General features: G+C 42.4%; 1 protein-coding gene across 1 annotated transcript in view; it reads right to left on the minus strand.

Annotated features, from left to right (window-relative positions):
* The window catches only part of RFX3 (regulatory factor X, 3 (influences HLA class II expression)), a 191,640-nt gene that overhangs the window by 58,501 nt on the left and 109,260 nt on the right, over window positions 1–23,879 (minus strand). The window contains exons 5-8 of the mRNA XM_006863745.1: window positions 23,394–23,575; window positions 18,726–18,845; window positions 5,150–5,271; window positions 3,202–3,314 (exon numbers count right to left, since the gene is read on the minus strand). Coding sequence (XP_006863807.1) covers window positions 3,202–3,314; window positions 5,150–5,271; window positions 18,726–18,845; window positions 23,394–23,575 — 537 coding nt within the window. The remainder of the gene's footprint in view (window positions 1–3,201; window positions 3,315–5,149; window positions 5,272–18,725; window positions 18,846–23,393; window positions 23,576–23,879) is intronic.

Genomic DNA, 23,879 nt, shown 5'->3' on the forward strand with positions numbered 1-23,879 from the left:
TATTTATTTATATTTATATAGACAGGGCGTAATGTGAAATGAAATGAAATAATGTAAGCCACAGGTTTAAGTGCATCTCTGGTCAATATCACTCAAAACAAATAACTGCAAGTAAGTCCTCTGAAAAGGACAATCACATCCACTTCATTTATAAGAGCATCTTATGAATACATAAAACATTTGATCATCTGTCTACCCACTTACAAATACATTTTGGACTAGAATTTCTAACAAACCTAAGGAGAAAGGACCCACATCGTGCAGGCTTTGTGCAAACAGGTATTCACAAGACGACTAGACCCAAGATTGTGGCACCTGCACTTGGAGAAGTCAGTCTTGTGTGCACCAGAGATGGCTATGTCATTCCCACAAGCACACATTCACATTCAGGTCTGACTCTCACCCTAGAGACTCTTTTTACCCCTGCAAACCTGTTATGGTAATGAAAAGTTTGTGACCCTGAGGACAGTCTAATCTCATTGGGGAAGTCTGTCACGGTGCATTCCTTCTCAAAGTCAACCATCTCGCTTCCAATGATATGAGCCAGCTGTATCGGTTCACAGAGAGATAGGTCTGCTATAACGTGAAGACTCAGCTTAGGGGGTATGACCACAGCTGATCACATAGGATAGTAGGTATAGAAAAAATTTATTGGGGAGAGGGGGTATGTGAGGACCACCCAGACACGCCAATATTGGCAAAAACATAGAGAACTGGGTACCATGTGGCTTACATTATTTTAAAAAAAGAAGACGGATTTGGGTCGAGAAAAATGTTTGGCATGTTGTTGTTAGGTGCCATCGAGTTGGTACTGACCCATAGTGACCTTATGCACAGCAGAATAAAACACTGCCCGATCCTGGGCCAACCTCACTACTGTTGCCACACTTGAGTCCATTGATGCTGCCACTTGGCCAATCCATCTCACTGGGGGTCTTCCTCTTTTTCTCTGACCCTCCACCTTATCAAACATGATATCCTTCTCCAGTGATTGGTCCCTCCTGACAATACATCTGAAGTATGAGAGACGAAGTTTGGCTATCTTGGCCTCCAAGGAGCACTCTGCCTGCACTTCTTCCAAAACTGATCTATTGGTTCTTTTGGCAGCCCATGGCACTTTCAATAGTCTCCTCCAACACTATAACTCAAATGCATCAATTCTTCTATGGTCTTCATTATTCATGTCCAGCTTTCGCATCCATATGAGGTTATTGAAAATACCATGGCTTGGGTCAGGCACACCTTAGTCCATGGCAATGTTAATAAGGACAGAATTTGCCCTCGGTTGTTAATAACCTAGCATCTTTGGTAAATGCTCACTCAATCAGGCCCTTCTCATTGCTGCGGTGGGAAGCAAGGCATGAATGGTGTGAGAGCTTTGACTCCTCGCTGCACTGTCAGCAGGCGGGACAACTGCCCTTGAACTACAGAGGAGTTTCTTTAACTCCCAAGTAGATCGCCAATGTCCCTCGAATAAGACTACTTACGTTATAAACAGAATCCTCTTTTGAGAGGAGAGGCACTTAAGAAAGCTCTTATTGCAACTCATTCTTACCCCCTTCTAACAGTTGAGCAGGGAGTGTGGTAGCTCTGTACAATAAGCACTGAGCTCAGAACCACAAGGTCAGCGGTTCAAGCCTGCCAGCCGCTCTGTGGGAGAAAGATGAGGCTTTCTGTTCCCGCACAGATATAAAGCCCCGGAAATCCTATATGGGATCACCATGAGTTGTAAACGACTCGACAGCCCTTAACAACAACAACAACAACAACAACAACAACAACAACCAGGTGTGCAAAGCACCCTGGTGATGCAACAGTCAAGTGCTCAGCTGTTAACCTAAAGGTCGACGGTTCAAACCCATGCAGCCACTCGGCAGGAAAAAGAGCTGATGTTCCGCTTCTATAAGGATTACAGCCAGGAAACCTCTCTCGGGCAGTTCTCTGTTACGTGGGATTGTGATGAGTCAGAATCGCGAAGGCGTCCAGGTGAGTTGCAGGTGCACTCAGGTGCTGGAGTGGAGGTTCACCTCTGGAGACATCACAGCCAGCTCTGCTGGGGGACAGTTGGAGTACACCAGAGAAAGCTTGTAGCTAGGAGAGAGAACTGCCCCACAGGGCTCCCTAGGCTGTCCTGTTTATGGGAGCACATTGCCAAGGCTTGTCTCCCATGGGACTGCGGGGGGAGGGGGGGTTAGGAGCAGAGACTTTTTGGCTCGCAGCCAGGAAGTTAACCATTGTGCCACCAGGGTTCCAGAGAAACCTTGATGAGTCACCAAAGCAAAACGAGCGCCTCGATCATCCCGCAGAGGAATACTAGAGAGTTTTGTGAAACCGTTCTAGAAATTCGTTTTTAATAGACACACAGGATTCTGGTGTGACAGGCCAGAGGTAAAAAGGGGATCTTGAAAAGTGGTACCTCTCACCCTGAGTCCCCGTCACCCAGTGTCCTGCACAGAGGCAAGCCAGCACTGTGGACATCTCCCTGTCTCTCATACTGGAGAGATGTGGACACGTGCAAGTACCTTCTCACACTAGGCGTCGACTGTGGTGCACACGGGGTGGCCTCTGGCTTTTTTGTCCAAGATGAAGCCCCAGAGACTGTTTGGCATTCATACGCTGAAATTAGCCTGTTCTTGGTGGTGGTTCCATAGTGCCCCATTCTAAAAAAGCGTACCAGCATTTCTTTATTCAATCCCCCCACTGATATAAGTGTCCTAACCAACTGCTTGTTAGAACTAAGCATCCGAGTCCTTGCAGTCCTCACTCTTCACCTGAATGTACCTGCAGGTACATGTGAAACAGCTAAAAGGAGAGACTCAGAAGAGAGAACGTCTGGTGAGGTGGAGGGGCAGCAGAAAAGAGGGAGACCCCCAACAAGATGGGCTGGCACCGCAGCAATGGGCACAAGCGTAACAATTGTGTGGATGCCACAAGATCGGGCAGGGTTTTGTTCTCTTGTGCTGTGAGTTGAAACCAACTTGACGGCATTTAACAACAATAACAAAGCATAGGGAGAGTAAAATCAGCTCTCTAATTTCCTGTATCTCTCACCTCTCCACACTGAGACAAGAAAGAAGGAAGACCGATCTGTTCCTGCTCAAAGCAATGAGAAGCAGAAGTACCTTCCTTTGGGAAGCAGCTTAGTGGGTGTGTTTTTGGCCAAAATTAGCGTGTGTCTGGCCCGTGTTTGAAAAGGCTTACCTCACAGTGTTCTCGGTAGAGGCTTTGCAGTGACTTAATGTCCTCAAACGTCGTACCCTCTGGCAGAGAAGAGATTTCAACTTCTCCAAACTCCGGGAGTGCTCGAGATGCATCTGTTACCATGACAACACAACAGAAAAAAGCGATGGTGGATGGTGCCAATTACAGACTAATGAGGGGAAATTTAAGAAGACTAAAAAAGGAAAAAGAAAATTAAAGGTCAGCGGTCCAGAGAGCAAAGGCTTTTCATATTAGTATTTTGCAAGAAAAGCTTAGCAGCAGCAGCAGCACAAAAGATTCCCCTCACTAGATCGGCAGTTTATCCAGACGACTCAAGTAGAGGGAACATTCCTACAAAGAGCTGGAGACACTGAACTGTCACTACAATTGTACTGTAAGCAGGGTATCACAGCGTCTCTCAAAGTGGGGAGAATCGTGTTAGAAGAAAACTCTCTCGAGCATGCTGGTATCAACTTTTAGTTATTGCATTATTCGGTTTCTTTCTTACAAATGGAAAAAGAAAAACACACACAACAAACAAATTCATAAATAAATCTACTGTTAAACTTATTGTATCCATACCTCTTACGTAACCATAAACCAAAAGAGATACAAAGAAATATCACGAAAGCTACAAAGGTAACATTAAACTTAACATTCATTTGAGGTGATGGATGATGTTGCGTTCTGAAACGAGACTTCTCTTGCTACATAAATTCAGTATTGGCTGCTGCAAGACAAGATCTTTGGGTTTTGACAGGCTTATACCAACACATGCTGTTTGGTGGCTGTTTCCCCCCATTACTCTTTCCCCTTCATGGGACACAAAGCACTGGGACAGCACTTGGTGTTCCCAAGGGGCAAATTACATGAAGGGTCTCACTGCTCTTTCCGCATTGGCTCTGGATAGTTATCGTGATACACTTTGGTGCTTCCTGGATCATGCATTGCAACACACACACAAGGCAACTCAAGTTACAGAGTAGTATTCAGTTCCAGTCTAGGTAATACAGAATATGTTTCTGTCTTTTTACGGTTATCATTAGAAATAAAAACTCACAACAAGAAGAAGAAATAGACAAAATTCTTGTTGAGAGCTCAAGGTTCCCCAAGAATACATCTGAGGATTCTATATGGGGAAATACCACCGCAGTGTTTCCAACTCCAGAGCTACTGCTAGCTGAGGGTCCATTTTTGTTGTCTTGGTCAGAAATGCACACAGATGCATGAACACACACGCACTGCACTCGCGGATCGTTTCCACTTCTCTTGATGTGATGCACAGAAAGTAGGCATGCCGGTGTCTCAAGAGGAGTAGCCAGGGTAAAGTGTCATTTTTGCACCGTTGGCATTGGCAGGAACATGTGGGAATGTTCAAGTTCCACTGCCTAACTCTTTCCATGACACGTACACCAGCTACAGAAATGGCACAATTATAAGGACTGTGACTGAGTTAAAAGAGTGCATTGCGTCTGAAAAGTTTTAACCATGCTTTTTTTGTTTATTTTTGTTTTCTACTCTGAGGTGGTGTGCATAGACTCCTTCACACACAGAGAAGCGTCATTCATTTTGGCATCTGGAGTTACTGCTGAAAAGAAACACAATACGATCCTTGATCACAGAAGCCCAGTGAAAACACATTCTGGAAAATAATGGTAGTGCCATGAACACTATGTCTTTAATACGTATGCAGTTAAAAATGCTAAGTGGCTCAAGTTGAAACATTTGAAGATAATAATAATAAAACGCTAGCTAACATGAGAGAGTAAGCAAGAACTAAAAAGATCGCTGGAGACTGCAAGGTTTCAGCGCATGCAATGTGTTTTATTTTGTTTTCCTACGTAATGAACATTTGTAACAGACACAGCACTAGGAAAGAAGACTGTCCTTGTTCTTTGGTTTTTTGAGAACCCTAATAGCAACTAATACGCATCACACCTTAACATACCTAAAAACTGTTGATGATGCTGGCCTTGGGCAATTACAGTTTGCTCAACAGATGTACCTGTCTGTTGGCCACTTCCTGTGAAACCATCTGCAACCCCATCCACTTTCTGCATAGGCTTGTACCTAAAAATATTAGATGGGAAAAAACACACCAAATTATTCCTTGCTGGGTTGTTTTTTTAATTTAATTTAATTTCTTTGCACTACCCAACCTCTCCCACGCCATTCAACTTTATACTATCTTCTTTCATGTCTCAAGAGAGTCGAAGGATTGTTCTTGGTTTGTATTCTTCATTAGACAGCCTCCTAACATTTAAATGGAGACATTTTTTAAAAAATCCAGAAATCAATGTTAAGAATGCAAACTGGAGAAAGTAGGTCTTTGGGCAGCAGTGGCATAGATGTCCTCGGAAATGGTTTTAACACACAGCTTAGGTGTTATTTCTGAATGGTTAATGTGTCAAGGAAAGAATATTTTAAATCAACTGAAATTATCATCTGAATGGGCTAACATGTAGGAGCTGGGGTCTGAGAACCGCGGAGGCAATACTTTCTATTAGTTAATATCACACAAGTCTGACTTCACCTACATCGACCACTCTGTTTCCCTGCCCACCTAAGATCTCTTGTGCGTCTCAACTTACTCATTTTCATGGACTCTTACCACCTGGAAATACAAAGACTGTAAGCACTGGCTTGTAGCAGAATCCATGCCACGATCCACCTATACATCTAATTTATTATGAACATCAAATGCAAACAAAAGCACAGGGTCATGGTCAGCACGAGTTAGGTAATTATTTCAGGTCCTGGTCATATAAATGCCCATCTATCTCAGACTGCCAAGGCGCGAAGATGGAGAACTAGCTTTTAGCACCGTGGGCAAGGAAGGATGGATGACTGTTTGGCAGAAGGATCCCACAATGTCTGAAGTTATGCAGACAGCAAGTACGAAATGAGACACAACTACCGTTATCTTCTCTTGCTAAGAAGCAATGTATTTATTTTGCCTTCATTTCAGCAATTTAGAAGTATCAGAAAAGAAGGAGAAAGTTCAGATGTACAGGAAGTTTATCACCCAGACATATCGCCATGCACATTATGGTGTATATCCTTCCATTCCCACCACCCCACCCCAATTTCAAACTCTATTATAAACAAAACAGCCTAACACATTCACCATCCATCTCTTCGCTCTAACAGCTTGGGGTGTACTGCTCAGGTGACATCATTGTAACTGTGTCTCTAACACATGGATGGACACAGGCAAAGACACATGTCCTCTGATAATGGGACATCACCTGGACAGACTTAGAGACATCACAAAAACGTATGCTCGGTGGCCACAGGAAATGAACATTCAGTTGTGAATTGTAACAAGTTTGACTTAGATCAAGAAAACTGCCAAGAAAATGGCAAAGCTCCTCATGATGACATTTACAATGATTTCTTACGGAACACTAGCTCCCAAACTATGAAAAGCAGAGACCAGGAAGAGGGTAAACAGAGTAAAATGAAGAGGTAGCATATGACCAAGAGCCAAGGATCCTGAAGGAAGAAGTCCAAGGTGTACTGAAAGCATTGGCAAAGAACAAGGCTTCGGGAATAGATGCAATACCAACTGAAATCCTTCAACAAACTAATGTGGCAATAGAGGCACTCACTCATCTATGCCAAGAAATTTGGAAGACAACTTCCTGGCCAACTGATTGGAAGAGATCCGTATGTGTGCTCAAAGAGAGGTACCCAATGGAATGCAGAAATCATTGGGCAATATCATTAATATCTCATGAAAGTAAAATTTTGCTAAAGAGAATTAAAAAACAGCTGAAACCGTATATTCACAGAGAACTACCAGAGGCTCAAGTTAGATTCAGACAAGGACATGAAATGAGGGTTATCACTGCTGATGTCAAATAGATCTTGGCTGAAAACAGAGAATACCAGAAAGATGTTTGCCTGTGCTTTATTGACAGGCAAAGGCTTTTGATTGTCTGAACCATGGCAAGCTATGGACAGCATTGCAGAGAATGAGTATTCCAAAACAGTAACCGTGCTCATGAGGAAGTTGTGCCAACAGACCAAGGGAACACTGAATAGTTTAAAATTAGGAAAGGTGTGTACCAGGGTGGTATTCTTTCACCATATTTATTCAATTTGTATGATGAGCATATAATCTGAGAAGCTGGATTATATGAAGAACAACACGGCATCAGGATTCGGGGAAGATTTATTAACAACCTGTGATATACAGATGATAAAATCTTGTTTGCTGAAAGCAAAGAAGACTTAAATACTGATGAAGATCAAAGACCACAGCCTCTGGCATGACTTGCATCTCAATGTAAAGAAAATAAAAATCCTCAACACTGGACCAATAAACAGTATCCATATAAGTGGAGAAAAGATGGAAGTTGTCAAAGAGTTCATTGTGCTCAGACCAACCATCAACACTCATGGAAGCAGCAATCAAGAAATCAAACAACATATCGCATTAGGCAAATCTGTTGTGCAAGAAATCTTTAAAGTGTTCATGAGCAAAGACGTCAGTTTGAGGAGTAAGGGGCAACTGACCCAAGTCATGGTATTTTCAACAACCTCATATGCATGTGAAAATTGGACAGTGAATAAGGAAGTTTGCAGAAAAATGGGTGCATTTGAGTTATGGTGTTGGAGGAGAATATTATAAGTACCATGGACTGCCAAAAGAACAAATAAATCTGTGTTCCTTAGAAGCCAGGATGAGAAGACTTCGGCTCTCATACTTTGGACCTATTATCAGGAGTGACCAGTCCCTGGAGAAGGACATTATGGTTGGAGAAAAACAGGAAGACTTTCCCTTCCCCCGCACCCCCCAGAGAGATGGACTGGCTCAGTGATAGTAGTAATGGGCTCAAATATAGTAACAATTTTGAGGTTGATGCAGGCCCGGGCAGTTTCATGAAATTGCTATGAGTTGGTATTGACTCAATCATACCTAACAACAATTTTTTAAGGATATAAAAGAACTAAAATCTCTTTAAATGAACAGGGAAGCCATCTAGAAAGTACTTTTCAATTAGGGTTTGACAAAAACAAAAACAAACAAACAAACAAAAACACACAAATCAACAATAACAACAACAAAACACCTAAAAAAGCATCACCGTTAATAAGCCAGAAGTTCCACTAATGAAAAACCACACACCTGTCTTTGTTTTCCCCTCCTTCACACACCATCTTACAGAAGCAAGGGGGCTTTGGGAAGTGAAGACTTTGTATGCGACTGAGGGAAAGCAGAGGCTGCCTAACCCCTGTCCGACAAGGCTGCAGGATTTGACCCTCACTTCATTTAGGGGTGCTTCTTGTCCACACTGATTCATCCAGTTTCCACTGGATTTGGGTTTCCCTTTTTTTTCTGCTATGGCATTTCCTATCACATATCAAAGCATACATGTTTCTATAAATCCAGGGAGCTTGGGAGTCCCAGAGTTCAAGCAGAAGTGGCTAAAGGAAGGTGAACTTTCAGACCATGGAGTAGAGAAAATACACAGAAACTGCTCTAGAGCGCAAGACAGGACGCTTTAATCTGGAACAGGAAGTGAAGCTCAGCTAGGTTTTTTCATGCTCCCTTTATCCTACACAGCGCCTAGTGCACTATGGGTGCTGGAGAGATATGCACAGCAAGAGGAGACAGCTCAGAAAATGATGACACAAATCCCCATCAGGCTGCAAGTTTTTAGAGCATGGATATGCTTACTTGTCTGTGGCGCTTCAAAAGATTCAGAAAGCCTGCAAGCAAAGCTATCTAATTCCTTAGGATGATGGCGTCACTAATAGAATTGTAGACAGCGAAAGTTCTTAAGTGAGAGAGATATTTCTAGTCAGCACTTACAGTCATGATGAATGGCAATCAGTGGATGAGTGTACTTAACAACCAGGAAGAAAGACCTGGCAATGTGTACTTCCAACAAGCAGCCATTGAAAACTGTGGATCACAACAGTCTGAACTGTCACCAATCAAGGAAATGGTGCCGGCCTGGGCACATCCTCATCTCATGTGCCTGAGGACCCTGTGAGTCGGGGGCCAACTAAATAGCTTTACAGTGAGCAACAATATTGATATTGAGTGGGAAGCATAGATCCCTTCAGCTCAATGTTGGAGAAGTACATCCAGAACATAAGTGAAAAGGCATTAAAAAAAAACAAAACAAATGTATTGTGAACATCAGTCACCATGACTCTGAGACCAGAAGAACTAGATGGTGCCTGGCTGTTACTACCAACTGCCCTGAAAGGGATCACATTAGAGGGTCCCAGATAGAGTGGGGGAAAATGTGGAACAAAACTCAAAGTTACTAAAAAAGACAACAGTTACTAGTCAGAAAGAGATGGGAGAAACCTGAGATTATAGCCCACGATCACCCTTCTGGTCTGGAACAGGATGCACCCTCTGGGTCCAATTTTCAGTCAGAGCAGTAGACAGATACATAGCAGGGTAGGGATTAGGGGTGACAACATTAGTAAGGTAAGCTCACCATGGAATGCTCAAACATTCAAAATCCAAAGGGCAACATTTACTCAAGGACAGGTTGAGAAGGGATGGGAAGGAGGGTAGAATGGAAATAGGAACCACAGGGAGAACGTGGGATGATTGTTGTTGCAGGGAGGGGATTGTAATCACTGTGATGAAACAAAGTGTGTGATGTGTTGAGTGTAAAACCGATAATCTCTGTAAGCCTTCACTCATTTCACAATAAACAGTTTTTATTTTAAAAAATTATGCCATTGAGTTTTTATTTTATTTTTTTCAATAACTTACCTATCTTTCAATGAATGGGTGAGTGAATGAATGCCCGGGGTAATTTACTTCATTTTACTATTTTGTCCATTGATGTTTATATACATCAAAACAATCCAACAATCACTTACAGAGCAAGTCTATGTGTAAATTACCGTAGTTGTGTGGTTTTGAAAGGGTTTATATTAAGTACACATTTCCCAAGATACTTTTTATGTTCTATTGACTTACAGGATAATCCAACATTATCTTCAACTGTGGGTGAGCTGTAAGTAGCCTGGTGTTTAGTACGAAAACCTTGTACATTCCTCGCTCCTCTACTCGACTCTCGCCATAAAATATTCACCATAAATGAATATTTAAAACAACAGTGGAGCTTTCTATTTAAAAAAACAACAGAGCTTTCTATTAAAAAAAATGACAACATAAAGCACTTTGTTGAATCCATATAAAACTCTTTCATAATTAAGGTTTCTTCTCCCTTTCTCCTCATTTAATTTACAAATTCAGTATTTTTAAACTACGTTTCCTTGCGGTAGATTCTTAGCACTCTGGAGTTGTGTGTACGCCAAGAAAGACCTGTTCTGCATCGAAGGAAGAAACAGCACTTGATTTCAAAATTAGTAAGAGGCAAATGATAATTTTAACAGCTTGCAACTCCATGGGCAATCAAAGCTAAAGTTGTTAATGATTAAGAAATCAAAGACGCTCTAATGCTTTAATAGCTGAGTGTATGCATGAAACCTGTCACGAACACAGAAAACATGGGAAATTATTAGGAATCTTCCCCCATGGGGTTAGTCATAGCTATTATTTAGGGCTTGGACATTTGTAACTCTACTGTAAAAGTAATGTCAAATTCTGCCAATAATCGCATATGTACAGATACTGAAAGAACCTACTGGGAGGCAAAGAATGGTATATATTTACCATCACATCCAACTCCCAATACCACGGGGAAGAAATTTCAATAGACAGAATGAGAAACATTTGGAATAGTCCCTTTAAAGCAGCTGAAAAATACACATGCAAAATGCCAACTATGAACTGTGTAAACAAAGAGAGTCGTTATGTTCAGAACTCGAGAAAGAATGCGCTTGCTTGATTTGTATGAACAAATCAGAGGACTGAGCTCAGAGGACTGAGCTCACAATCGAGGCAAGAGGCTGATGTTTTCTCTCTGAATCTCAAAATCTCGCTTTTTCTTTTAATCATAAATTCTGGAGGATGTTCTGAGTTCGTGCATTTTGAGTTGCTTGTTCCTATTAGTGTTTGAATTCCTCTTTGGAAAAACCATCCCAGAAAGTCTTTAGACTTGATGTTTGAAATGAACCAAGTGATACAGACATGAATGGATCAAAAGAAACTGACCGCCCAAAGTTTTATTCTGTCAGAAGAAGAACTGATTCCTTGGTGTCACATTTGAATATGCCAGTAACACATCCAAATGATGTCTAACCTCAACCCCATTAGTTAATGACAGCCATTCTGCCTTTTCAATTCTTGTTGGTGGCTGTCTGGGTTCTGGAATATTTGTCTCACTTCACTCCTCATTAGCTCTCTATCTGTAATTGGGTAAGGAGAGGGAGGAGAAAAGTTAAGTTCAAATGAGGTAGCTGTATTAACTGGCAGGTGTTTTAGGAGAAAATTAAGAGAGATAGGGAAAGCAGGAGGGGGAAGCTGTTGGAGAGAACAAAGAGCAGTGGGTCATTCATTCATTGAACAAATATTTAGATAGTACTGACAATGCGCTGAGTGCTAGGCAGTGGGTAAGGCAGTGGAGCCCTGGTGTGGCAATGTCGGATCAGCACTGGACTGCTAACTGCAGGGCCAGGGGTTCAAACCCACCAGTCATTCTTTGGAAGCCTTATACAGAGTCACAAAGAGTCAGAACCAATGCACCAGCATTTAACATCAAAGCAATGGGCTGCTGATGTCAAGGTCAGTGGTTCAAATCCACCAGCTGCTCTGGGGGAGAAAGAAGAGGTTGTTTGATTCAATATAGATATATGGCCTCAGAAACCTTATTTAGACAGGGCTGCTATGAGTTGAAATTGACTCAGTGGTACTGAATTTAGGACAAAATCCTTGGTGCTCTCCAAGGTGCTGAAGAGGTTGACTAAGGAAGACAAAATTTCTTGTTCTCTGAATGCTTTTAATCTGAAGATTCCATGGGGTCCTCTCAGCAGAGGCAATGTATGCTAACTGTATAGAGACTATATGCCCGGGTAACAAATTTACATGCCACTTTCTTGACACTGCTTTCTGTTTCAAAAGATTCTGGCAAGAGAGGGCCCACTTACTTGAAGAGGGACAAAAACAACAAAACAGAAGGGAATCTGAAAACCATAATAAATTAGCAAGTCTCATGGATACAGCAGACACTGATGAGCTTCAGCTCCCTCACCAGTAAATAGCTCTATATCTGCCAGATGAGATCCTTCACGTAGCCTTCTTATTAAAAGTCCATTTTAAAGACTCAATAAATGCTCATGAGGTGGAGGACTGAGTGATGACAATTACTGTTATCTGAATGACTGTTGACTTGTAAAGGTGGGTAATTGGTGAATTATGATTCCTTGTGTTTCGCTTCAATGGAATCTATGATCATTACATCAGGGGCTGCTGCTGTGGTGGGGGTGTTTTGTGCACCTGAAATGCCTGAACACAAACATTCTGCATTTGTCTCTGACAGCCACATGCACAGGCAACTGATCATCTTGCCCCTAAACATTCTTGTTTACCCCAGCTGCCGCTGAGCAATTTCCCCACCTAAGGTTCCTGAGCTCTGAAATGAGTCCAAGGAATTCCTGGCCCAGGAAAGGACAGGCAAACTATGAACATCAACCGGGGTTGACAACCACTGCCCGAGAGCTACAGAAAGAAAGCAGGTGTGTTCATGTACCTGGCTGTGTTCTCCACACACACACACCCTTCTCCTACTCAAGAAAGACTTTTTCTCTGGGACACACAGGTATGGTAATAATCATCATGCTGATTTGTTAGCTAACATTTGAATGTTCCTAGAGTCCTGGTGGCATACTGGGTTAAGCACTAGGCTGCTAACCATAAGGTCAAACCCACAGCCACTCTGAGGGTGCTTGCTGCCTGATTTGGTGAAAATGTGAGCTTTGGAAACCCTGGGGGCTGGGTGGTTCTACTCGGTCCTTATCAGGTCTCTATGAGTAGGAACCGAAAGGGCAGGAGAGGGTTTAGTTTGGGGGCTGATGTTGTTAGGTGTTGTTGCGTCAGTTCCGACTCACTGTGACCCTGTGCATAACAGATTGAAGCAGTGCCTGGTCCTTTGCCATCCTCACAATCATTACGCTTGTGCCTACTGCTGCTGCCACTATGCTAATTCACCTCATTAGGCGACATCCTCTTTATCGTTGACCCTCTCCTTTAACAAGCACGATGTCCTTCTCCAGGGATTGGTCCCTCCTGACAATATGTCTGAAATATAAGAGACTAAGTCTGGCCATCCTGGCTTCTAAGGAGCATCCCGGCTGTACTTCTTCCAACACGGATTTATTTATTCTTCTGGAAGTCCATGGTACTTTTAATATTTTCCTCCAACATTCCAAAAACTTTTATAATCTTTTTGCTTTGAATCTCAAAGCCACCTGTAAGACAGTCTAGGCATAATTCCCACTTTGCATATAGAGAAACTGAGGCTCTGCAAGGTGAAGTCACTCATGCCACACAAGTGCTGGTGGGCAGCTGCAAACCCCCACCTCCTCAGTCCATCCCCAGGTTCTTCCCACTAGTCTGTGGGGCCAGCATGAAGGAAGGGCTGTCATGCTAAGACTTCTTAGGGCCCCCTCATTTCCGAGGAGCAGGAAAACTTTCATGTCTATCTGAGCCTAAATTAAAGCAATTTCTCAAGATGAGCTTTACCGCTGACTTCTCCTCTACCTCAGTACTGTGGGTGAATGCTCTAGAACACAGACAGTTTGAAATGCAAGGTTGGCAGTTCAACCTCACCAGCCACTCCTCGGAAACTCTATATAGGGTCATTATAAGTCAAACTAACTTGGGGGCACTTCACAACAAAAACAACTGGGATCAAACACAACAAGCATATTGCCAAAAACACTTGGCTCAATTTCATCACTTTTGCTAGTAGGATTTTGGAAAAAATGAACAAAATATGAGGGGCCTTCACAAAGTTCATGGAAAAATCCCATTGTCTTTTAATTCCGTTTTCCCACAAACTTTTTGAAGTCCACTCTTCTGTGTGCCCATGCTTCCTCTATACTTCTTTCAGATACTAAAAATTAACAGCAGCATACATTCTGGTACAGATTGTAGAGTTGGAAATGACTAATCTTCCTTTTTTCGGATAAGAACCCTGTTTCTCCATTGTCTCAGTGAGGCTAATCCAATTAGACCAGTGAGTTTCCTTGAAAACTGGAGATTCCGTCTTCAAAGTACAAAAATGATTTTCACAGGAAATATTTCCAATGGAAGATACTAAAACAAAACACCCGTTACACATCTTCCTCCTACCTTTCTCAGCCAGGACACCATGCTTCTTTGTGGTTCTTCGTGATGTACCAGTATGCAAAGCAGTTATGACCCTGTGAGACTGGACTCTAGTGAGCACAGTGGTACGGGGGTTGGGGCCTCGGACTATCTGTCCATCCACTGCCTGTTGAGATTCCTGTGCTGTAACAACCCAGGAGGAAACACAGGTCTTGCCTACTGATGTGCCTTGGTGTCAGCTGTCAAACCCACAATCCCAAGCAAGTCAAGTGGGTTCAAATCTGCTTCTTTATTTCCAGTAAATAGTTCGAGGATGATTTCATCTTTTCAGCTGAGTGGCATGATGGGCTCGGTGGCATCGCTTTACAATCAGAAGGCCTTGCTGTCTAATTCCCGACGTGTGGCTATATTCCTAGGGTGGGATCTGATTTGTGGAAAAGCAGAAATGTTCTTGCTACCCTGGAAAATCTCCAAAGTAGATAATTGTACGTGAAAGAGTGATGAAAACAATCATAATCATGGCCCCTCCAGCGACTAGGATGCCAAACTCATCAGAGGACTTGACAAAGCGAATGTTGAAACTTCACAGACTCAACACATGGACTACGCAAAGGCAGACTGCAGAAGAGGTGTGCCATTGATGCCCGGGGCAGATGTTGAGACCCGTAATTTGGAGATCCCAGGATATTATATGCTAAACACTAGTGGCGCTGATTGCTGATAGAATAGGTACTGGATTGCTATTATAAGGTCAGTGGTTCAAATCCACTGGCCGCTCCTCAGAAGTCCTATACAGGGTAGCTATGAGTCAGAACTGACTCAGTGGCATTTAGCAACAGTCCCTGCTATAAATGCTGGTAAATCTTCTGTATGTCATTTGTGCTTCCACAAGACAGTGGGAGAATCTACTCATGTGAATTCTAATATATTGAATGGAATCATCTGAGCTTAGGAATCATTATGTCTTCCTTCTTTGTACAACCATAAAACAAATGGCATGATGATATGTCTCTTCCTGTTTCCAAGGAATAGTCTTCCCTTGACCATTACATCCAAAGTCTTGGAGAAAAATGCTTCTTCCACTGGCTGAGTATTCCCATACAATGGGTATCTGGCTCCACTAAGGCTGATCAATCGATGGGTCCCTTCAGAGCAATCAGGAAGTCCCCTGCTATCCTCTTGAGCGTCACTACAAGATGCCACTAATAATACTAGACTCCAGAAATCAGTTAGCAAGACAGCTCCCCGCACAACTACCTACATTCCAGACTCTGTATTGCTTAAACAAAACAAAACAAAGAACTATGAATGGAAGCAAGTTTCTGTGTTACTTTGTTTGGTTCTTTAACATTCTTTCTTCATAAGAACACAAACTCTGTAAGGAACACAAGTCTGCAGAGCTACTATGACTGAGAATTTTTACATCACTTCATCACTACATCCGCACTGCACCTATTTCTAAGGGCAGCTAGAGTGTTCCCAAATTGCAGGGGTTTTGATGGTTTGTTAACCTTTCATGAGAATGTTTGATAGCAAGCCACAGATCATAGTCATCTCGCCTAAACTTGTTACTACAGAATGCTCCTTTACGGCTTTTGTGTCCATGGAAGTTGCTAAGATTCCTTGCAACTGAACCACAGAAAGAAGGCGGTTTCAACTGTCTTAGATGTAATTTGACAGATTTCTGTTCAAAAAAAGTTTGAGAAGATGAGGGTCTTTGAAAAGTTGGTGGGGGGAGGGGAAATGGAATTAAAAAGGGATTTTTTCCATGAACTTTCAGAAGTCCCTGGTTTGTCACTTCTGAATTAAATTCCTTTTTCTAGGTCTTGATGGTTTCCCTCCTGAATCCACATCTGTTTTCTTTTTCAAGCTCTTGTTCTCATGACATCATCTTGACGGTATGATGCTGCTAAGCAAGAGGGTAGGGACTAGTCTAGAAAGTATAAGAAATGTTGCCACTTACAAGGCGACATCCATCAGAGTAGGAGACAGTGAGACTTCTGTTGTACAAGGGTCGCTTTGAATTGAAACCAGCTCAAAGGCATCAAACACCACCAATACACAAACTCTGTCTCCAACTTTATAGGGTACTATTTTAGGATTTCCTGGTGTGGCGCTGTGGGTTAATGCGCCAGACTGTAAAGCCATTTGAACTGCTAGGTCAGCGGTTCAAGCTCACCAGCTACTCCTCGGAAACCCTATCCAGGGTTGCTATGGGTCGGAACCGACTCGATGGCATTTAACAACAACAACAACATCCTAGGATTTGGAGTCTTGGTGTGACACCATGGCTTAATGCGCCAGACTGCAAAGCCATTTGAACTGCAAGGTCGGCAGTTGAAACTCATCAGCTGCTCCTCAGAAACCCTGTACAGGGTCGCTATGGGTCAGAACTGACTCAACAGCACTTAACAACAACAACAACATTCTAGGATTTGGACTCCTGGTGTGGCCCTATAGGATCAGCACTGAACTTTAAACCACAAGGTCAGCAGTTCAAACCCACCAGGTACTCCTTATAAAGTCTGTACAGGGTCGCTATAAATAGGAACTGTCTTGATCACACTGAACAACAATTCTAAAATTTATTTATTATTATTTTTTTAAAGAGCCCTTCTTACCTTATTTCACTGGCTATAAACCAAAAAAAAATATGGTTAGACCATTGAAAAATTAAGATTGAGAATCCATGAATTAAAAATTGAAGACCCTTGAGACATGCATATAGAAGAGCTCTTCATGAGCGAACTCTTGCACCTGAGACTCCATCATTGGCATTGATGATTCTTAGCAAGTATCCTTACGGCCATGTCTTCTCGTCAGAGAAACCTTGACCAATATTTTATAAAAGTCATCTTTTTAAGAAAAACTCCTGAAATTGCCATTGTTTTGCTTAAATGTCTTCTATAGCTTCGAGTGCACACACACGCACATACACAAACCCACACACAAATGTAGCAGCTTCACAGACAACAAAGTTCTTGTATCTATGAGCCACTCTACCATTTTTATCTCATTTCGCACCAGACTCCTCAGCCTTATCCTCACGTCTTCTCCTCAAACTGAAGCTTCACCAAGTTGTGCGCTATTTACCAAAGACACGGTGGCCTTTCCAGCTCAGTGTTTCCAGTGTCCCCTCTGCTCAATGGTCCCTCGTATTCTGCGTCCTCCAAGTTCTTATTCAAACAGATCTTCCTCTATGAAGCGTCCCTACCTCCCTTCTCTGTATTTTCAGAATGTCCTGAAAAATCTCTCTGTATTCCAACAGTTTCTTGCTCTAAGCTTTATAGTACCATTTTGCAGCTTGCAAAACCTTTTAATTTTCTTAAAATTTCATTCCCTATGTGTTTCCCTTTCTCATTTCCCCACTCCTCAAAGGCAGGGATGAGCACATCATAAAGACCCCGTTGGTGTTGGTGAAGTGAATAGAGAAGATGCATTGTCCTTTCTAGAGCATGACCCTACATCCATGCATGTGGGGAAGGACACAGTGTAGGCATGGAGGGTACTGGGCCAAGGCAATGAATCAGCCCACAGGCTACTGTGCCTGGGCAGATTGTATGACCACCTACTCAGAGGTCTCCTTTCCCCAACTCGATAGTGCACGCGCCAGTAATGAGAACAATTCAAACTATCCTCTAGCTGTGCTGTACAAGCAAAGATGGAGAGACTTGTTCGCTTTATTCACACCGAACTGTGACATGCGTCATACAGGAAGAGAAACCCCTGGGGTATGGACCAGACTCATGGGCCTATGGAAATCTTTAACTTCTTGGGGACTCATCTGCAAAATTGGGTTATGGAGGCTCTAAAACTGGAGGGCCAGACTAGACTGGTATTTTTCAATTCTGAAATCTATGAGGCTATTCATTCATCTGCCCATTCATTCGTGAAGGCTTGAGGTCTCTTATAGTTCTAATTATCTGCAACGCTGCCTACCAAAGTGGAATTCAAAGAAAGTCTACAAAGTCCCAAGCATTCTGCAGGAATTCACATTGTGTCAGAATGGATGACTTGGGGAACGTGAAGAAGAGCAAGTCAGAAGCTCATGTCTACTGAGGTGAGTCTGTCTTGTGGGTGGGCTTCATTTCCCTGTCTAAGCAGTTTGGGATGGCATTCTTTACATCGAAGGAGTCAACAGTTCAAGATCTCAGAATCCCTGACATTCTAAACCACATCTGACAACTGCTGGTAGTGAAAACATGCCAGCGATTGTGACATCTTTGCCCGCTTAGGTGTTTGGAAGAAACGAGCCCCGAGAGAGCTAAAGAGACACAGGGTTCTGCAGGTCAGCGACAACTCCCAAGTCTACCTTTGTTTCTGCTGCATCGGTTGCTGCCTCATGGCCATGTACTGCATGTCTTCTTGCAGGCGATTCAGAGGGGACTCTGGCTTGACACGAATCCCATAGTAATGGTACTTGGAGTTTCCTCTTCATAAAAGAACAACAAACATAGGAAACACAAAAAGTCAGTCAAACCAGTATTAATTACACAGGTCGTCCATCAACTTTCAAGTTTTAAGGAAAAGAAATCAGGTCAGAGCAGCATATCAAGGTGAGGTATTTAGGATTCACCTGTTCTTGAGACCAGTAAGCTTTTATGGTGGTGCTGTAGGATAAGCACTGGACTGCTAACTACAAGGACGTCGGTTCAAACCCACCAGCTGCTCCTCAGAGACCATATACAGGGTTGTTGCTAGGAGTGGGTTCCAACTTGATAACACTTAACATCAGCAGCAACATTTGAGAAAACAAAATCGAATTCAGATCAATGAGCTATAGCCCTAAAAAGAAATATTCCTTATACATTTTTATGTGTTAATAAGATTCCACTCAAAGAACACTTTATTTTCAAATTTATATTAGTTCTGAATCAGTAAATGGGGGGAGAAGTGTTTCTAGAGAAAATTCTGTAACAGAATCAAGGTGGCCCACCAAATAGGGATTTCCTGTGAAGTGGTATACATAGTTGAATTTAAGTGGAAAAAAAAAAAATCTTCACACTTTTCTAGTTCTCTATATTTCAGAGATGGCAAAGTAAGATAGTTCTGTCATTGAAAAAAATGTAGCGTGAAGTCTATTATTTTATATGTTGAGACCTAAAAGAACTTGTAAGTATTTTAAAAAAATAAATAACACCAAACCTTCTGCCATCTGGTCAATTTCAAGTCAAAGCAAATCTACCTAGGATTTCAGAGACTATAAATCTTTATGGGTGCAGACAGCCTGCTTCATCTCTCTCCTGTGAAGTGTTTGGTGGGTTTGAACTGCCAGTTCAGTGCTTAGCAGTCCAATGCCTAACCCACAGCATCACCAAGTTTCTTTAGAAGTATTAAAAAGCAAGTGTTCAATCTACTGATTTTGCAACACAGTTTAACAGTCTCTATTTTCATGGATTCATGATAGTTTTGCTGAATAAGATTTGTCACAACAGACATGGGACAATATTTCTGTGAAAATGGCAAATTTCCACTCGGGAATGAAAAATCTCACAATTTCCTAATGTTCACAAGAAAAAGCCATGTTTGCCATGAGAAATGGAATTTGCAAATTCTTGCAAAAAAAAAACAATTTAGATATGCAAATTTTTGAAAAGGGAAAATAGTAGTTTCTCACAGGTCTATATATAGTAAGACATCAGGACATTTTTCTTTTCTTTTTTTTTTTTTTTAACCCAAAAGAAATGTGGATTCAACATTTCATATAAAAATAGAGCAGAATTTTACTTCCAAGATGAAAGAAAATCCATTGGGTGAGCACTCTATGCAAGGGACGACATCAGACTGATATTATATAATTAGTACAGCAAGTTGTTGTTGTTAAATTCTGGGGATCTGAATGCCTGTTTGTCATTAGCAAAATACACCACAAGTAAAAACAAAAGGTGCAGTCAAGAAAGGCCTTCGATTTGGGCAAGGCAGACTAGATTCTAGCTCCTCTGTAGAGTGGATTAAAAACAAACCCAGAAAATAGCACACATTCAGTCAGGGTTGTTTCCTGTACACACTGGAGGGGGTAGGGTGTGGGAGGCAGGAGTCCGGCATCATGGAACCTAAAAGTACAAGTGGTGTTTCTCTTACGGAACTGAAAAATAGATGGAGTGCCTGGTCTTTCTTCCGCTCCCTCCAAAGCAGCATTTTGGGTTAGTTGAGGAAGAAACCCTGGTGGTACAGTAGGTTAATCACTGTGCTGTTAACCACAAGGTCGGTGGTTCGAACCCACCAGTTGCTCTGTGGGAGGAAGAGAAGCTTCACTAAAGACTTACAGCCTTGAAACCATAAAGAGACATTCGATTCAGTCCTATAGGGCTGTGCTGTGAGTCCGAATCGGCTACAGGGCTCTGGGTCTGCGTTGGGGTTTAAGGGTGGGAGAGCTTCTTTCTGTCTACTGGACAGTTGCACTATGTATTCTTTTCATCATATTTTGATCTTTAAAAACCCCCATTATTGATTTCTAAAGAAAGGACAACTGTGCCTAACACGTGCCTCTCAAACGGCATTTGAAGATGGGACATGCTTTCATTTAGAAGAGTAGCAATTTTCTTTCTTTTTCCTTTTGATTTGCAAACTCGAGACAAGGCCTAGCCCTTATTGTATGGATTCGGTTCATCATTTCAATGATGGGTAAATGGGAATAAAGTACCTGATGTGGTCAGTCTCAGGCTGTCTACTAGTGTCCCTTTGGTTCTCCAGGGTGGGAGGAAGGAGATGCCACCCCCTGGGAGAAAGCGTTTGGGGGACTCCTCCCTATCACTGCCAGCTTTGTAATCTTCATGATGCAGCAGTGTTTGTTTCAACTTTCCCTAGACAGTTTCTTTTCTCTTTCTTCTTGCCGCCTTGGCTTCCCATCCTTAATTGCAAATACTACATATGATTTTCAAAGAAACAGGAGACATAATTGTTACGTAGGATGTGTGTGTGTGTGTGTGTGAGACCACATTGCAAAGCAAAAGCTGCAACAGTGCACTGTGTACTTACAGAGTATGGCTTCTACTCATTCACAAAGCCAAACAAACCCCAATTTTGTCCCTTTCTATTTTAAAGATGTGTTTCAAGGTTTGAATAGAGACTCAAAATAGGACCCATTGAAATCCCTTCCAGTAACAAAAGGAGCACAACAATACAGCGATTAGAATGCTGAATCAAGCCCAGAGTTTCAAAACACTGGCATGACATGCTTCAAGACTGCCATCAGCTAAGAGATCCTGCCCTAGGGCGCCATTTTTTTTTTTTTTTTTTTTTTTTTTTCAAAGGAATTGAAAACAAGTTGTTTTGTCTCAATAGACTTCATCATATTCTCTAGTTTAAAAAGATATTCTCCTTGGAAGCACAGATGGAAGAAAATATATTTAGGGGCAAAAGGACCCTCCAGCAATTTGAAAGGTGCTCGGCCCCTTCACATGGAGCCAGAGGGAGGAGTCACATGTGGAGTTCAGAGAGATGCCGGAAGTCTCAAATTCCTGAAGCACTTTCTTCTCTTCTCAGGATAAGTTGATAAGATACTAAGACTCTGTTCAGGAAGTGTAGTGGCTCTGTAGGATAAGCATCGGACTGCTAACCCACAAGGGCAGTGCTTCAAGCCCACCAGCTGCTCTGAGGGAGAAAGATGAGGTTTTGTGTTCCCACAAAGATTTACAGCTGCTGTGAATTGGAATTGACCTAACAACAACAACTACAACAACAACAAGGCTGTCATTTTATTAAGAAAACCCGATATTTATTGGAATACTATGAAGCTGTGATTTAGGATTAGCAAAAGGGATATCACCTGATGTCATATGCCTAACAGTTCTGCTTTGACATTTGTTATTTTCTCTCTTCCTGCTATAAGATTCAGACAGTCAGAGTAACTCATAGCATGTGCTTGTACACTTAAAAATATTTTTTCTCTGTTGATTTTTTTTAAATGGGAAAAAGGAAACCCCGCTAAGTATTCTTTCCATCACGTCTTGATTAGTAAAAACACTCACATTCATTTCCAAGGCAAGGAAAAGAGCCCGAAGTCAAGACCTCATATTATTGGCTTCCATGCAACGGAACTGAGCCACCATTTCCCTCGTGCGTCTTTACTATTCCGCAGTGAAAAGCAAAACAGCGTGGTGAGTAGCAAGGCAGAGAGAGGCACAGCATTCGTGAGGTTTCTAAGTCTCATATTGTACAAGTTTACCATTAATTGATCTCCAGGAATGAAATGGAAAGCTCAACTTACACACCTTAAACTTTTTCTAGCACAAGTGCTCTTTATAAAGACAAATGTGATTTTCCAAGAATCCAGGCATGCCTGGCTTTCCATGGACTATTATCCCCTTACACCTCATCTTTAGTATGTTGGTGGTGGTGGTGTTGTTAAGTGCCATGGAGTCAGTTTCGAACCATAGTGACCCTGTATAGGGTTTCTGAGGAGTGGCTGGTGAGTTTGAACTGCTGACCTAACAGTTCAAACCAACTTTGCAGCGCATTAACCCACAGCGCCACCCCGGACTCCATCTCAAGTACAGCTAATTTCAAAAAGAAGAATGTCACAGATGTGAATTTTGAAGGTCTCACGTGCAAATCCCGAGTTCACAGGACAGTTCTACTGATCTCCGTGGGGCCTGGGATTTAGCTTTTCCCCATGTCTTGTCCTGGTGTAGTACTCTAAGAAAGGTTGGTGGTTCAAACCCACTGGCTGCTCCTTGGAAACCCTACACTATGAGTCGCTACGAGTCAGAACCGACTCTATGGTACTTAAAAACAACATAGTCTTGCTCAGTGGATGTTTGAGGCCACTCATCATTCTGGTTTCGCCGTATTCATTGAAGGATGACCTTTCCTTGGGGAGCAGAGGCTGGGAGGGGTTTATAAGTGGAGCTCATGTGATTGATTTTTGTTCTTTATCTAGTATCTCTAATCAAGTACACTTGCTCAAGCCATGTGCAGACCCGTGAGCATCTGAAAGAGAGAGGGCAGTGTGGGGGGCCTGTTATTTTTCAGCACTAACCTTGTTCCCAATCGCCTGGTCCGGAGCCCCATAAAAATGGACCGTATGAGTTTCCCGAAAGAGGCAGCGTTGACCGGGTCCAGTTTGTGCTCCTGACAGTGTCGTAGGTAGTGGTTGTACAGAGTGCTTCTGGGAAGGCTCACGCCTTCTGCCGTCTCGTAATTGTCCAACAGCCACTGAAGCTAGCGCAGAGAAAGGACAATCAGCTGCGAAACCACACAGCTCACCCACGGACACACTATCAAGAAATACTCGGAGGCGCTCGGCGAGTCTGATGGTCGTGGACATTGTTCTCATTCACAGCTCAGTACAATCGGATGTGGAAAACTTCCAGAAACACTGCAAGTGGCTAGACACCACTTAAGATGGCAGACAGTGCTCCTTTCTTCCAGGACTCAAGGACACATAAAGACATACCAATTTGCACTTTTTCTGTACTGACCGCTGGTTTTTGGAAACGAGCACACTTTGAAGAATTCAAATAAT

The sequence above is a fragment of the Chrysochloris asiatica genome, unplaced genomic scaffold (assembly GCF_000296735.1).
Source record: "Chrysochloris asiatica unplaced genomic scaffold, ChrAsi1.0 scaffold00056, whole genome shotgun sequence".
NCBI lineage: Eukaryota > Metazoa > Chordata > Mammalia > Afrosoricida > Chrysochloridae > Chrysochloris > Chrysochloris asiatica.